Source organism: Gossypium raimondii, chromosome 1 (assembly GCF_025698545.1).
Source record: "Gossypium raimondii isolate GPD5lz chromosome 1, ASM2569854v1, whole genome shotgun sequence".
Taxonomy (NCBI): domain Eukaryota; kingdom Viridiplantae; phylum Streptophyta; class Magnoliopsida; order Malvales; family Malvaceae; genus Gossypium; species Gossypium raimondii.
The window spans coordinates 25932552-25947620 of NC_068565.1; the positions used below are offsets into that span (position 1 = coordinate 25932552).

The 15069-nt window shown below is 29.3% G+C and overlaps 1 protein-coding gene and 1 long non-coding RNA gene across 2 annotated transcripts; one reads left to right on the forward strand and one right to left on the reverse strand.

The window, feature by feature from the left end:
- Positions 1 to 349: 349 nt before the first annotated feature.
- LOC105785487 (uncharacterized) lies at positions 350 to 4296 on the forward strand. The gene is made up of 5 exons (XR_001131030.2): positions 350 to 570; positions 1027 to 1064; positions 2408 to 2479; positions 3846 to 3949; positions 4050 to 4296. It is a non-coding gene; the product is annotated as an uncharacterized LOC105785487 (long non-coding RNA).
- Positions 4297 to 7441: 3145 nt separating this feature from the next.
- LOC105785488 (AT-hook motif nuclear-localized protein 1) lies at positions 7442 to 12606 on the reverse strand. The gene is made up of 5 exons (XM_012611589.2): positions 12065 to 12606; positions 10768 to 10835; positions 10078 to 10209; positions 9327 to 9488; positions 7442 to 8029 (listed from the first exon to the last, which is right to left on the reverse strand). The coding sequence occupies exons 1-5, from the start codon at positions 12447 to 12449 to the stop codon at positions 7676 to 7678; spliced, it is 1101 nt and encodes a 366-aa protein (XP_012467043.1). The 5' UTR covers positions 12450 to 12606; the 3' UTR covers positions 7442 to 7675.
- Between the last annotated feature and the right edge of the window lie 2463 nt (positions 12607 to 15069).

The following is a 15069-nucleotide window of genomic DNA, read 5'->3' on the forward strand; positions in this document are numbered from 1 at the left end:
CGATTTGCGAATAGAGTTCGTACTCTAGCAAACCGAGATCAAGATTAGTGAAGAATATCAAGTGGTTGAAAGCTAAGAACAATAGAGTCCGCCTAATCCATAAATACTAGTATAATTTGGATAAAAGAATTTTATTGTCATAAATATCACAATCCGTCGATTTTTAAAGAAAATTTTTTAAACTTATGATGACAAAATTTATTTTCAAACCAATTTTTCCAACAAAAATGGTAGGCCTAATGGGGTAAGTACCAAATGTTTTAATTTTACGTCACGTTTGGTTGGCGTGAATAATGATTCAGTTCAGTGCTTATTCAATTTTAAACAGGGTTTTATTCGTTTGGTTCATTTTTTACTGTCGAATTCTCATTCCATGCAGGCCTCTATTACGGGTGTGCACTGAATACCCATTCAGTAGATAGGGCTCTGAATTGGCTATTCTTTGTCGTCCGTAATAGCCTTCTACTTTTGAAGACAAAAATCTCTTTTCATCTGCCTTCTTCATTTTCTCTAGATGCTCCTGTTAGAGTGAGTAACAAAGTTGGAGGCCAAATCTACTGCCATTATCGGGTAATTTGTTGTTCATTTTCTTTGTATTTTTTATTTTTTGTTTGAATCTTAGACCACCTTGCTTCCGTCGCCGATGTTTGTTTCCATCATTCGATACCCATTTTATTCACTGGGTAAATCTCCAAATTTCCTTCTTTAATTTCTTCTTTTTTATTCATCAACACAAAAAATAAATGGGGATTATTCTTTTCTTTTCAGATTCTTGTCAACCAGCCCATGTTGGTTTAAGCTTTTTTTTTTTTTTTTTTACCCTTTTTCTCTCATATTCTTCAAATTTTCTCAGCTCATTCCTGGGTTTCTTTTCCTTTTTCTAGGTGCCATTTTTTAAATGTAATTTTCACTTCCAGAATCAAGACCCATTGGTATAAAACTGCAAATGGTTTCATTAGTTTCCCATTCATTTTATAGTTAGATTTGATAAAAAATGGTGAACTGTGTTTTTTTTTTGTTTTGTAGTGAATGATCAGTTAACCTCCGATTGTCGAATTAACGAGGTATGTCTGTCTTAATAGCTTTTTGTTTTCCGATTTTGATTTTGATTTTTTGGGTTTCATGTTCATCGATTGAAGAAATGTTGATTGACTTTGATTCTTTAATTGAAATTTCTTTGATTCTTGCTCGGTTAATCTATCATTCTTTCAACTCTTTAATTGGATCACACAACTTGATTGACTTTAGGAATTTGGTGACTAATGTTGCCAATATGTTTAATTTTTGTTGAACAAAAAAAAGATATGTTTGATTCTTGTTAGGGGTTTTCATATTTCTTTTGGTTTTTGAACTGTTATACTGAATTTGATTAATTTGGGTTCTTTGGTATGATTTCCACTACAATTGAAAATCAGTTTGCTTTTGTGATCCTTAAGCAAATATTTTGGTTTGCAATACAATAGCCTGCCTTGAATGGTTATCATTGGCACAATTACAACACCAATGGATAATTCTTCTCTTTTTATAGGTCTTCTTCATGGACTATGCTATTGTTCCAATTGCTTTTGATAGTTCATTAAAACTAGATATAGAAGCTGCAAATGAAATGGACTCCCCAAAATAAGTATTGGCTTATAAGGAAATAACAGATTAAAAGTGATAGACTTATTTATCAATAATGGCTCCAAAAAATCTGTAAAAATCAATGTTAAAAGTGATGGACTTATTTATCAACAATATATACATATTGTGGTTTCTAACAGTTGCAAGAGAATATAGAATGAGAAAGGACTTTCTTTAGTTAATTGAATTCTCTACTTTTTCTATTTTTATATTCTAATGTAGAATTTTTCATGAAATTCACACTTTATAGGCTCAATTGGAAGGTGAAAATATGATTTCAAAATTACTGCATTGGTGCACTTCTTTCCACATATGTTTTTGTTCTTGTTGTAGTTTGTATATTGATGTAATTTCTATAGGATCTATATTGTTTTGGTCATGATACTCATAACTTTAATTTGGATACCTAATATATACTTTAATGATTGCCTGCAATATTGTCCTAGCTACTCTGCAAGGTTTATACTGATGTTTTATTGAAAAATAATGGTATATTTATGCCTTCTCGTATTGTTGATTACTCTTTTAAATTATCATTAAAAATACCTTTTTATCTTGTCCTATTGTCCTTTTTAGACATGTTTTTTTAGGTTATCCTAAATGATTGGTTATTTTTATAACTTGGATTAAAAAGATTTTACTCATCAAATCCAAGTGAATACTAAATGGAATTCTAGAGTGTGTACCGTGTAGCATTGATTTTATTAGACCGTAAGTTGCAATAGTATTTGCAGAAATTAGAGTAATTTGAATTTTTCATGGAACTTTGTTTTGTTGCCTATAGATTTAGTGCTTTCCAACAAGCTGGTTTTGTATGATTTGGAAAATCAGACCATTGGATGGACTAAGTACAATTGTGAGTATCGTGTTACTTTTCCTTTCACGGTTGCTTTATAAATTTTCTACTAATTGGTATAAATCTCAGTGTATTATTATTGTTTCTTTTGTTTCATAAGAGGTGTTATCTCTCTGCAATTGCCATAGTTAGAAAATTTATTTTATGAATAGAGTTGATCCTCGAATCTTCCCCAAAGTTGATCCTAGTAACACTATTTGCTGATTCTTGTTGCTTTATATAGTATGATGTCTTCGTAAATTTATGGGTTTCATATCTCAAATCATTGGCATTATAAAATATTCAGTACCCTGAATTTAGTGAATTGGAAACTGTCATTTTATGAAGTGCTGGATGAGTTTATGAAATCTTGTTAGAATAATCAGTTCTCTGTTAGGTTGTAATGTTTTATTTTATTCATTTATAGTGCATAAGTGATTTCCCTTTGGATTTTTCTTTTGATTTGGGCTTTTCTTTTTTTTTTGGTAAGTTTAATTTTTTGTTTTTGTCTTTTTGTTGATCGTGACATCATTACAAACATGTATATAGGGTTACACATTGCTCAATGCTAGTTAGATTGTTGTAGTTTTTAGTTTAACTTTTTTTAACTTGGTGTACATATAAGTTCATGAGCATCATGACTAATCATACAACTCTTATCTACTCTCTTTCAACTATTGTCAAACTAAGACTTGAAAATAGCAACTTGGTTCGTTTTGTTGAAGCATAGTTTAGTTTAGTTTTGTAAGTAAACATTGATGTATTTGAAGCATAATGCAGGCTTCATATAAATTGTTGGTGTAAATTTGACATGTACTGGTAGGTTGTGGTGGTAGTAGGTAGGGGTGAGCAAAATCCGATTCGAATCGAAAAATTAGACAAAAAATTCAAATTTTGAATTAAATAGTTCGAGTTATTTGAGTTAATCAAGTTATTCGGATAAACTCGAATAAAAAATTAAGTTTTTTGGTTTAATTCGAATATGAATTACACAATTCGAGTTATCTAAAAATCCAAATAAGAAAAGGCAAAATTAAGTCGTTTTGGTAAATGTTTACTTTTTTAAGAGTTAAAAGTCAAAACCATTAAGTTAAAAGGTAAAACTACGTCGTTTTGATAAATGTTTACCCATTAAGCTAAAAGGCAAAACCATTATATTGTTTATGTAGTTAAATAATCTTGTACTTCGTCTACTAGTTAAATAATCGGTCCATGTAAACGCACCACTGAGTATAAATAATAGGATTCGTTAACTCGATTCGGCTGGACTCAAAAATTTTTGACTCGATTCGATTTGATTCGAAAAAAAATTCAAATTGAGTTCGGTTGCTAAAATATGATTCGTCAACTCGATTAACTTGAAATTTTTTGACTCAATTCGACTCAGCTTGATCAAATACTCACCCCTAGTAGCTGGTGAGCCTTGGAACATGGTTGACTGATATGTACCAAGAAAGATATGAAGTTAGGGAAAAGAAGAGTTTTAAGAAGGTAACATATGATTTGGTTCTTTTCTTTTACATTTCCTACAATGCAATAATTTTTTTAGCTATTATCCATGTTTCTGATGTAAGGTTTTGGCATGATGCAGAGACTAAGGGGATTGAAGGCCATGGGGAGTATGGAAAGTGATTCAGATTGAAGATACATCAATGGCAGCAGCAGAGCCCTTTTTCTTTTTTGATATTTTTGGGGGAATATTTTTGGAGTTGATGTTAATGGGTTGGGGAAAAAATATAGAAAAGTTAAAACAAGGTCTGCTTGCTGGGGTTTGTTTCGTGTTTAGATGTTTGATATTTTATATATATAAATGAGAATAATTATTGTTTTTGGATTAATATTTGTAATTTTGGCAACTATGATCCCATGAGATTATGTTTTGTCCTTCATATTAGGCATGAAGTGAGATGAGGCAGTAGATTTGGTAAAAGGAATTGTGTCAAATTTGATGGTTGGAATCACCTATATGACAAAAGTTAAGTGTGTGTAGGATGAGAGGGTAGCATTTGCCAGTGACTGATCTGCATAGATTTCCCTAACAAAATCTCAAAAGTACATCTTTCCTTATAGATGAACCAAATTATATTAAGAATGTTATTAAATTATATATTATTAAATTGTATTTAATAATAATTATATTAAAATATGATTAAAATATTTATTTCTATTATTATTAAATTATATTTAATAGTGCTATTAAAATTTAATAATAATAACAACAATCATCTACTTAAAAAATTTCTACTAAGGATATTCGGTCATTTAAGCCATTTCCTTATGTTACTACAAAATCTATTCCATTCCCCACAACCAAATGTGGTGTTAGAATTTTGGGAAAATTTTCTCTCAAATTTGGAAATTTAGCTTTTATACCATGTTAAAATAAAAAAATTCAATATGGTATGAAAAATTTTCTCTCTTTATTGATAATTTTGGAAAAACCAAAAATAGATATTTATATACAAAATAGGAAAATAAAATAGAAATTAAATCCTAAATAGTAGCTAATTAAATCAAATTAAATAAATCGAATCCCTAAATATCAGTTATGCACACAAAACATAAGTTGTTAATTAGTCAACATTTTACTCCAACAAAACAATTCATTAGCTTTTTTTTATATCACTTTAATTACATCATTCAAATGAACAAATTAAATTGATTTTGTATTAACTTAAGTTTTAGGGTAAACTACAAAAATAGTCACTTTTGTTTGCCTAAGGTTACACTTTAGTCACTTATGTTTGAAATGTTACGTTTTAGTCACTTATGTTATTATTTTGTTATGAAGTGATCACTCTTCCGTTAAGTTCCGTTATCTCCCTAACGGTAATCCTACGTGGCAGTCCAACTAGATTTTAAGTGCCAACTTGGATTTCCTAATGGGAAGAGAATAGATTTTTGATTAAATAAATTTAATTAATTAAAAATTTTAAACTCTAAATCTTAGTTAAAAAATCGTTCATCTCCTCCATTTTTTTAGTTTTCTTTGTCAGGTGATTAAGAAAGCTATTATCATCAGAATTTTTTATTTACCTACAAAAACAAAAGAGGATTCAATGGAGGGTCCAGGTATGTCTTCTTCACTGACAAATTTATGTTCTAAGACTTAAAATCAAGTGGTTGTCGACAAATTTATGTAATAAGATGAACTGCAATAACTGCAGCATGTGAAAACCAAGCCAAAACCTGAAGAAGCAAAGGGTTGCCATTACACCATCTGGAGACTTTCCGAAGGAAAGTCCAGAGACAATGGAACAGATCACCATAAGCATCAATGTGAGTCCATAAACTCATTTTCGGCCTAATTTATCACCGAGCCAACCAAAGAAATGTTGTCCAGCTAAAGTTCCGCAAAAGGCCACACCATTAACAGCAGCTACAATACGAGAAGGCAAAGTTCCAGGCTTTTCAGAAAGTGCATCGAAGTAGTAAATACGACCAAGCAATTTTGTGATAAGAGAGATGCTAAAAAGGTCATAAGTGTCAGTGAAGAAACCCATTCCAACAATCACAATTGCGGTGAAATGGTACCATTGTGTCTTTCTTTGCATCCAACGCATTAAGAACTCCAAGTTTGGTTTGCCATTTCATCTTTTTTACCTGAAACCAAATCAAGTAGGAAATTAACAAAACATAGGAATTCTGGGTTTTCTCTGAATAAACAATCCCATGTCAAATAAAAATGGAAAAAGCCCGAAGTTGAACAAAAATGGTTCAGCCATTGAAATAAACTGTTTTGGCTTTTCATTCTAGGATGTTAACTAGAACATCATTTTTTCACATGCTGCAGTCATTGCAGTTCATCTTATTACATAAATTTGTCAACAACCACTTGATTTAAGTCTTAGAACATAAATTTGTCGGTGAAGAAGACATACCTGGACCCTCCATTGAATCCTCTTTTGTTTTTGTAGGTGGATAAAAAATTCTGATGATAATAGCTTTCTTAGTCAACTAAAAAAGAAAACTAAAATAAAGGGGAAGATGAACGGTTTTTTAACTAAGATTTAGAGTTTAAAATTTTTAATTAATTAAATTTATTTAATTAAAAATCTATTCTCATCCCACTAGGAAATCCAAGTTGACACTTAAAATCTAGTTAGACTGCCACGTAGGATTACCGTTAGGGAGATAACGAAACTTAACGGAAGAGTGATCACTTCGTAACAAAATAATAACATAAGTGACTAAAACGTAACATTTCAAACATAAGTAACTAAAATGTAACCTGAGGCAACAAAAATGACTATTTTTGTAGTTTACCCTAAGTTTTATATGTTTTGAATTATTCAAGTTTTAAAGCATTTCGACTTGGGGTGAATCAAGTTTAATAAGATGAGGTTTTGGATTGGATCATTTCAAACTTTGGTGTATAGATTCTACACTTAGGTTTAATTATTTCAATTTTGGATTATTTTAAGTTAGTTTAATTCTAGTTGAAGTTTGAATATTCTTTTTATTTAGGTAATTCATTGTGCAAATTATTTTTAGGTATATGATTGACAAATTTGAGTTGAATTAGCTTCAATTTAAATTTATCGTGTTAGATATTTTTTTATTTCGATTTAAAATTTACTGTTCTAACTTTTATCGTTTCCATTTTATAACACTTCATTATGTTAGAAAAAGGTTTTATTAATAAATTGGTGCTTGAATTGTATCTCAATTCTCATATTGGTCTTTAAATTATTTTTTTGTCAAAAGTGGTGCTTAAATTATAAAATTTATTCCATTTTGCCTAAATAGTATATGACATCCTATAAGAATATGCCACATGTCAAATCTTATTGGATGGTATTTTGGTGGTAAATAGGACAAAATTTGATTATTTAAGTACAAGTTCTAACAAAAAGGTTTAAAGACCAATCTGAAAATTGCGATATAGTTCAAGGGCCAATTTAAAATAAAGCCAAAAAAAACCTTCACTAGAATGCAAAGCTAGACCACCTTCACGCATTTTGCAAATAGAATCATAACAAGTAAACAAGAAGAAAAACATATTAACGACACAAAATAAGAGTTCATAAATCTGTCTAAATTTAGTGAAGTTCCTATCGGACCTCATAAAATTTTGCATCTAATTGCTACATCTGTTTCAATACAAATGATAATCTAAATAAAATTAGTTTAAATTTATCATGTCAGTATTCTGAAAGATACTAAAAAGTTAACCTCAAATGAAAATTTTTTCAAGGGGTTACCTTGGATGATACCCTATTCACTAGGCACAGACACGTTAATATCCGGGGATGGCCGATGGATAGAGGCCGGTTCCGAGCCATTGTTCCAACCAGAAACAATGGAGGCTGCTGCAATATTTGCTATGTTTTTATGATCAGTTATGTTATTACTTGCTTCCCCAAGGCTCCCCACTTGGAAAGGAGATGTTGGTTTCACGTTGTTTTCACAATCTAGTTTTGCTTGTGAGATGATTGGCCTTCCTTCTTCTGTCATCGCCATGGCCGAAGGAGCGGTGGCGACTGCAGAAGCTGCAACTGTGTGCTGCTCACGGTAAGGCTTCCTTTTATGCACTTTGTAGCCATTTAGCATGAAGCTTCCCACCACAATCTACATCAAAAGAAATGGAAGTATATGTATATATACCACTCCATGTATAAGTATAGGATACAAATATCTATTGGTTCAACATGTTTTCTTTTCATAGATTTGGATGAGGTTAAAGTATGAACCTATATTAAGAGTAAGATTGTATTTTACTCCCTCTATTTAAAAAATAGGCAAATTAGTCCCTCTACATTAGATTAAAGAGAAAATTGATCATTTCTATTAAAATTTTCATCAATTTGTACTATTAAAAACTAACGGGACTGACGGAATAACTTGACAGTGAGGCTTGGTATGCCATGTGTACCTTATGTTAACGTATAGGGTCCAATTTTTAATAGCAAAAATAGATGGAATTCTTAACAAAAGGATTAGTCTCCTTTTTGACCTAATGTACAAGGACTACTTTACCCATTTATTGAGTAGAATGGATAAAATGCAATCCGACTCCTAATACAAAGGCCTCTATGGTATTGTTACCAACCATAATTTGACTAGAATATATCATCATCCAAATGGTAAAAGTATCATGGAGGTCTCTGTACTAGAAGTCAAATTGCACTTTGCCCTCCCTAATTAAAAAATGGGCAAATTAGTCCCTATACATTAGGGTCAAAGAGCAAACTAGTTATTTTGTTAAAAATTTCATCTATTTCCACTATTTAAAATTGATCCCTATACATCAGCATTAAGTACATGTGGCACACCATGTATCATTTTTTAATTATTTTGCAACCATATCAATTTTTAACGATACAAATTGATGAAACTTTTTAATAAAAATGACTAATTTATTCTTTAATCTAACTAATAAAAACTAATTTATCTAATTTTTAATAGAGATAAAATGTAATATGACTAATACTGAAACCTTCTTAATATTTTAGATAATCTACTCAATTTTAAGATTCATTCTTTATCCTTTAAATTGACATTATATATTTTTATTATTTTAATATTTTTCTTACTCGGATTCACTAACATTATTAAAAAATTTCATTAGTGGTGAAATAAAATTAAAAAAAACCCTAAAAAGGCAACAGCTTCTATTCCATGTAAATAGCTATTTTGCACTGATTTACCGTTTAAAAAGAAATTATTTCAATTTGTACTGTTTTTCTCTTTTATGAGAAAAATTTTCAAAAAAATTGATTAACGGATTTTTTTTTGGTGGTGCGAATAATAATAATAGGATGATGAAATTATGTCTGATATAAAAACTGAATAAGTACAAGAACGAAAACTGTAATTTAATAATGATATCCCATACCTATGTCTAAAAAGAAAGCAAAGGACTTACCTGTATAGGGCTAGCGGCCAACAGTACACCGGCAAGCCCACCACCTATTACACGACCATCCGATCCAGCCAATGAAACACTCAAACCACCGGTTCTGCTTTTTACACCCCCATTCTCACTGAATGTAAATGAACCGGTTAGAGACAAGATCTCAAAACGCCCCTGCAAAGTAAATTAATTCCAATTTTCAACTTCAATATGCTAAAAAATCATCTTTCAAAAAAAAAAAAAAAGCAAACAAATAAATTGTTAGAAACTGTTACAACATAAAACATACAATCAATGCAACATATAAACCATGGCATTTATCGTAAGCATCATGTGTTACTTAAAAAGAAATAAAAGAGTCATTGAAATAATAACACATATCTATTTTTAATGGTAGAATTCAAATATGAAACTTAAGATGACGTTGTTAGGTTTTAGAAGATGTAATCTTAAAATAGATATGGAAGTTATCTTGTACAAATACCGAATATGTTTGAGAGTATTTAGATGAATATGTATGTCTAATGTAGTAGAGTATATATTTTAAAAGTTTTCATATATTTGGATGTCATATTAATATAATTTTTAAATGTGGAAACATTTAAAATTTTAATCTCAAAACTTATTTTTAAGTACAAAAATAGATGTTTTTGGCATTATTTTTTGAACTTTGAATGTTAAAAACCTTAAACCAAAATAATTGTATTTGGAAACAAAAATGAAAAATGAAAGAGTAAGGAGAGGAAAAGGTAGAAAATCATGCCTCGAATGTTAAAATCCCACCAGAGGAACCAGGTTGTCGAAGGGTAACATTAGAAACAGCTCCATTTGCTGATAGAATACAAATCCCACGAGGACCCTTTTGTGATAATGACACAACTTTTCCTGCTACATCCTGCTTTTTCAATCAAAACCCAGATCTCAATTCATATCAAAATTTACCCTCAATTCTCCCTCCCTCTCTCTCTCTCTCTCTCTTTTTCCCTATATTAAACTTTTCTTCTTATTAAAATGGAATTTTCAAAACACAATAGTTAAATGTGTAAATATATTTTTCAAAACTTATACTTAAAAGATGTCTAAAAGATATTTGGGATTAAGAGAATAATTAACTGTGTTAATAATTTTATTATTAATAAAATTATAAAATATATAACCAAATAATATTAAATTAAAGAATAAAATAATATAAAATTATAAAATAAAAATATATTAAGATATTCAAATTACCATATTTATCTTTCATCCAAAACTATATAAAATAATATAAAATATTATATTAATGAAATTTAAATTAAAAATAAATAATATTTTAAAATTGATATTTATTTTTATCAAATAATATAATTATATTCACTACTTATATTTCTTAATTTAGCAAATAATTTTTTAATATAATCTCAACACTTATAAGAAAATTTGAATTTTCTTTTCTTCTGATCTTGAAAATTACCTCCCCGGTATTAACTTTGACCACATGTGCCGTGAAGTCTCCGCCGGCCGTGTAAGCAAACAACTCACCTGTCCAAATATATGTTAACTTTGTAATTAATTTAGAAAAGAAATTAATAAAAGAATTATTCACTAAAATAAAAGTAAAAAAAAAAAGTGAACCCAAAATTCACCAACATAGATATCTTTTTCCGTAACTTGAAAAACAAAAAGAGAGATATCTTTTGAAGTTTTATATATATCAGATTATTTTTAAATTATTTTAAACTTAAATGTATATCCTTTTTAGAGAGAGTTAAAAGTAATTAATTTCTATCAAACCAGAAGCAAAATGCCAATTCTCATAGTTGAAATTAATGTGAAAACCTATCATTTATTATTAACTGTTTATATTTGATTTAATGAACAATGTTTTCTAACTTTCTATCTATGCACCAAACTTGATGTCACATTACTTATAAATACAATAATCTTTTGCTTAATATCAGTTTGGTTTATTAAATTCATGCATCAAATAATTTAATTTTGAATGATGTATTCTTATTTAATTAATATTGAATATATTTTTTATTATTAATCAAGAAATTTATATGTTAACAAAAATTACAAAATTATTATTTAATATATGATTTCTCCAGAAATATTCTAAGTTCAATTCTCAGTATTTGATGACATAAATACTACTAATTAAACTTTTAAAAGTTACTTCAATTTTTAATGACTATATATATCTATTAATTGAAAGTATAAAACCTTAATTAAATCTTCCACTTCCCAAAGAAAGCATGAATCAACTACCCTAATGTGTTGGGTGAGAAATAGAGAAGCCAAAAATACTAAAAAGAGGTAAGTCTTTTAAGGCTATATATATCTACGTCCCATTAGAGATTACATTTTTGTTTTGTTTTGCTTTTTTATCTTTTTTCTTCTTCTTCTTCTTTTTTTAATTATTCTTGGTAAGTAAGCTGAGAATTATTTACCCCATTAAACAAAGAAAGGAGTGAACATGCAATGCAAGCAATCACAAGCCCATTTTTTTTTTCTTTCTTTTTTTTAATTTCAGCACTTTCTCGGGAACCAAACAGAGTTTTCTATGAAACTTAACAAAATAAAAGAACTCTTTAACCTATTAACCAAAAAGAAAAAAGAAAGAAAGAAAAGGCAACTCTTTAACTTTCTTTAACTTCACCTAGAGAAAGCAAGAAGCTGAGAACTATTTCTGCAGTACTTTCTCGGCAACCAAACAGAGTTTTATATGAAAAATAAAAAAAAAACTCTTAAACTTTCTTGAACTTTACCTAGAGAAGCAAGAAGCTGCCAGTTCCTTGGGGACCTTCCTTTACCTCTCTTGTGTGATGAGAACTCAGTAGGAGATGAAGGAGATAAAGTGAAACCAGGAGGTGAATTCGTCGTCGTCGTCACTATCTGATATGGTACCCTAAGGTTCCCATCTGCATCATATTTTCTCGGCCTCCCTCTCTTTTTCTTCCCTAAAGAATCACTCAGTGTTCTTCCACCTGGTCCTGGAATCACTGTTGAAGTCATTGTCGTCGCTGTTTCCGAGCTCATGTTGTTGATGTTCATCACCTGAGGCAACACTTGAAGGCTACTCACTGGTGCAGGTGGTGAGTCAGTCTCCGAGTTGCCTAGTGACCCAGATATGGTGCTCTCCTTTTCTTCCATTCTCGGAAATGGCAAACCAAAAATTGAGAAAAAGAAGAACTGGGTTTCCTTCAAAATAGAGAAAGATAATATAGAAATTTTATAAACTTCCCTCCATTAATGGAGGAGGGAAAAGAGATTGTGGGAAACTAAGGTCTTTTTCTTTGTATTGTATGCACTCTCTACAGGCTTAAAAACAGGGTCAATTACTAGAATGCTTTTATTCATATTTTATTCCCAAATTGCCCCTTACAATTTAGAAAATGATTCTTTTTTTTTTTCTATAAATCTATTTTAGTAGGCATTCCACCGGTAAAAGAACTATGAAGATTCTTATATTAAGAGTTGGGATGTATTTTGGTTCTACTATTTAAAAAATAGATAGATTAATCATTATACATTAGATTAAAGAGAAGCGAATCCTTTTAAAACTTATATTCATTTCTACTATTAAAAACTAGTCTCTATATGTTAGAATAAAGTACACGTGGCACGCCACCCTTAACTATCTAGTTATTTTGTTAGTGGTGCCAGTTTTAATAATAGAAATAAATAAAACTTCTAATAGAAAAGACCAATTTACTTTTTTAATCAAAAGTGCAGGATTAATTTACTATTTTTAAGTAAAAAAAGTAAAATATAATCTAAACTTAAAAATGAAGATATAAGTATAAAATAATAGAAATAGAAATGTGGGTGTTTAGGGTTTTGCTTATACTAAAAATGGGGAAAAAGAAAGTGGGCTCAATGTTCTTGTTTCCTTGTTTGACAATTTACAAAAGTATATTAAAGTATAATGAGATAAAAAAAGTCATTGAATTAATAATGGTAGTAATAGTTTTGTTTTAATTAATGTAAGAAGGCATCCTTATTATTTTTATTTAGATTTTAATTAACAAATCTGGAGTTATTCTTTTAGAAAAGAAAATCAATTTAAATAGAAATTACACATAATGAAATTTAGAATAATTGGGCAAAGAATCCACAAACAATATTTGTATAAAATGATTATAAAGTTAAACACAATTAGTAATTTAGAATTTTGCTTTAATTTCATTTATTTATTAAATCACCTGTTGAAAAAGTATGGAGGGTAGTTCAGTAATTAAGATGCCAGTTCCTTTTCTGGCCTGCCTAAAGGGTTTTTTTTTTAAAGGAAAGGGGTAATTTAGAAGATAGATTTAAAAAGTTCTAAAACCTTGGAAAGAATAGATTAAAAATTCAGTCAAACCGTCCTTAAAGCAATAAATCGTGACACAAAATAATGTTTTTTTTTTCTAAAGAATTACAAAACCTTGGAATCTGAATTTTCAATTTGTTCTCATTTCTAAGGAGTTCTGTGATTTGGGCACCTCAAATTGATATTTTAAACCACAATAATGGTTATAATGGCAATTAAGCCCCCACTTTTTTATCAAATTTTCTTGTATCCTTTGTTTCTAACTTCTTTTGCAAAAAAGAAGGTTTGGTATAAATCTATGAATTTTGCTTAAACACACATTAAGATATATGAGTTTTAATTTAGTGTAATTATATACATGATTTTGATTCAATTGAACTCATAAAATTTTAATTTTATTCAATCGAAATTAAAAAATAAATAATTACACAAAAGTGAAATTAAATTAAAGTTAAAATTTCATGTAGATCTTTGCAAAAAATCAAAGTTAATATATCATATTATACATTTTTATCAAAGTTTATGTATAGTTTTGATATTTGTTCCAAAACATTTTCACCTATTTTTCACATTTTCTCTCTTTTAAATCTATTAGTATGTATCATTCCTATTGTAAGGGTGTGCAGTAGTAATTGCAAGAAAATGTAATTACCATAATAGTAATTATAACTTCTTGTAATTGTAGGGAATTTTAATTCACTAAACGTGTTTGGTTACTAACGTGTAATCTTAATTTCATATCCATGTTTGGTAAACATTTGTTTTTTGATTATTATTTTTGAAACTCATCAAATTAATTACCCGCATGATTCCTCCAATTCTAGCCTCTTCCTTAAGAATTAGGGAGTGCAATTGGGATGCTCTAATTACAAATACTCAAGAACATGTTCTATATATGTTTTATTTATAAAAAATATTTTTTAAAGATAATTATTAAGTTTATTTTAAAGTGTTTTATAGTTTTGAAGCAATTTGGTGGCTAAGTATCAATAGAGATTTAGGTATTACAAGTCAATAGCCACAAAATAAACTAGAGAGGCTTGGTATCAATACTTATTCTTGAGGTATTGGTACTTGCTCTAGAGGTATAGATACATGCCTTAGTTGCCATAGGCAAAGCTAGAAAATTACTTTAGGGGGGCTAAATATGAATCATAATTTTTTTAGGGGGCAAATTGCAGTTTGACCATTATACTAATTTATAGTTTTCTAAATTTTAACTAGTCTAAATGAAAATTTACCACGACGGAGGCAAGGCCATTGCTTGTGCTTATTTGTCTTCTCTCTTGTTAGTGGTATCAACGCACGACTTTTATAACATTTAGATTTTAGCTAAGGTATCGATATCCTTTTTGTAGGTATCGATACCTAAGTTCCAGGGGCACTATTTTAACTCGATCTTTTACATTGCAATTGTTGGATCTGGTGCCCTGAGTGTAGTATATTCGTTTGTAAACTTAT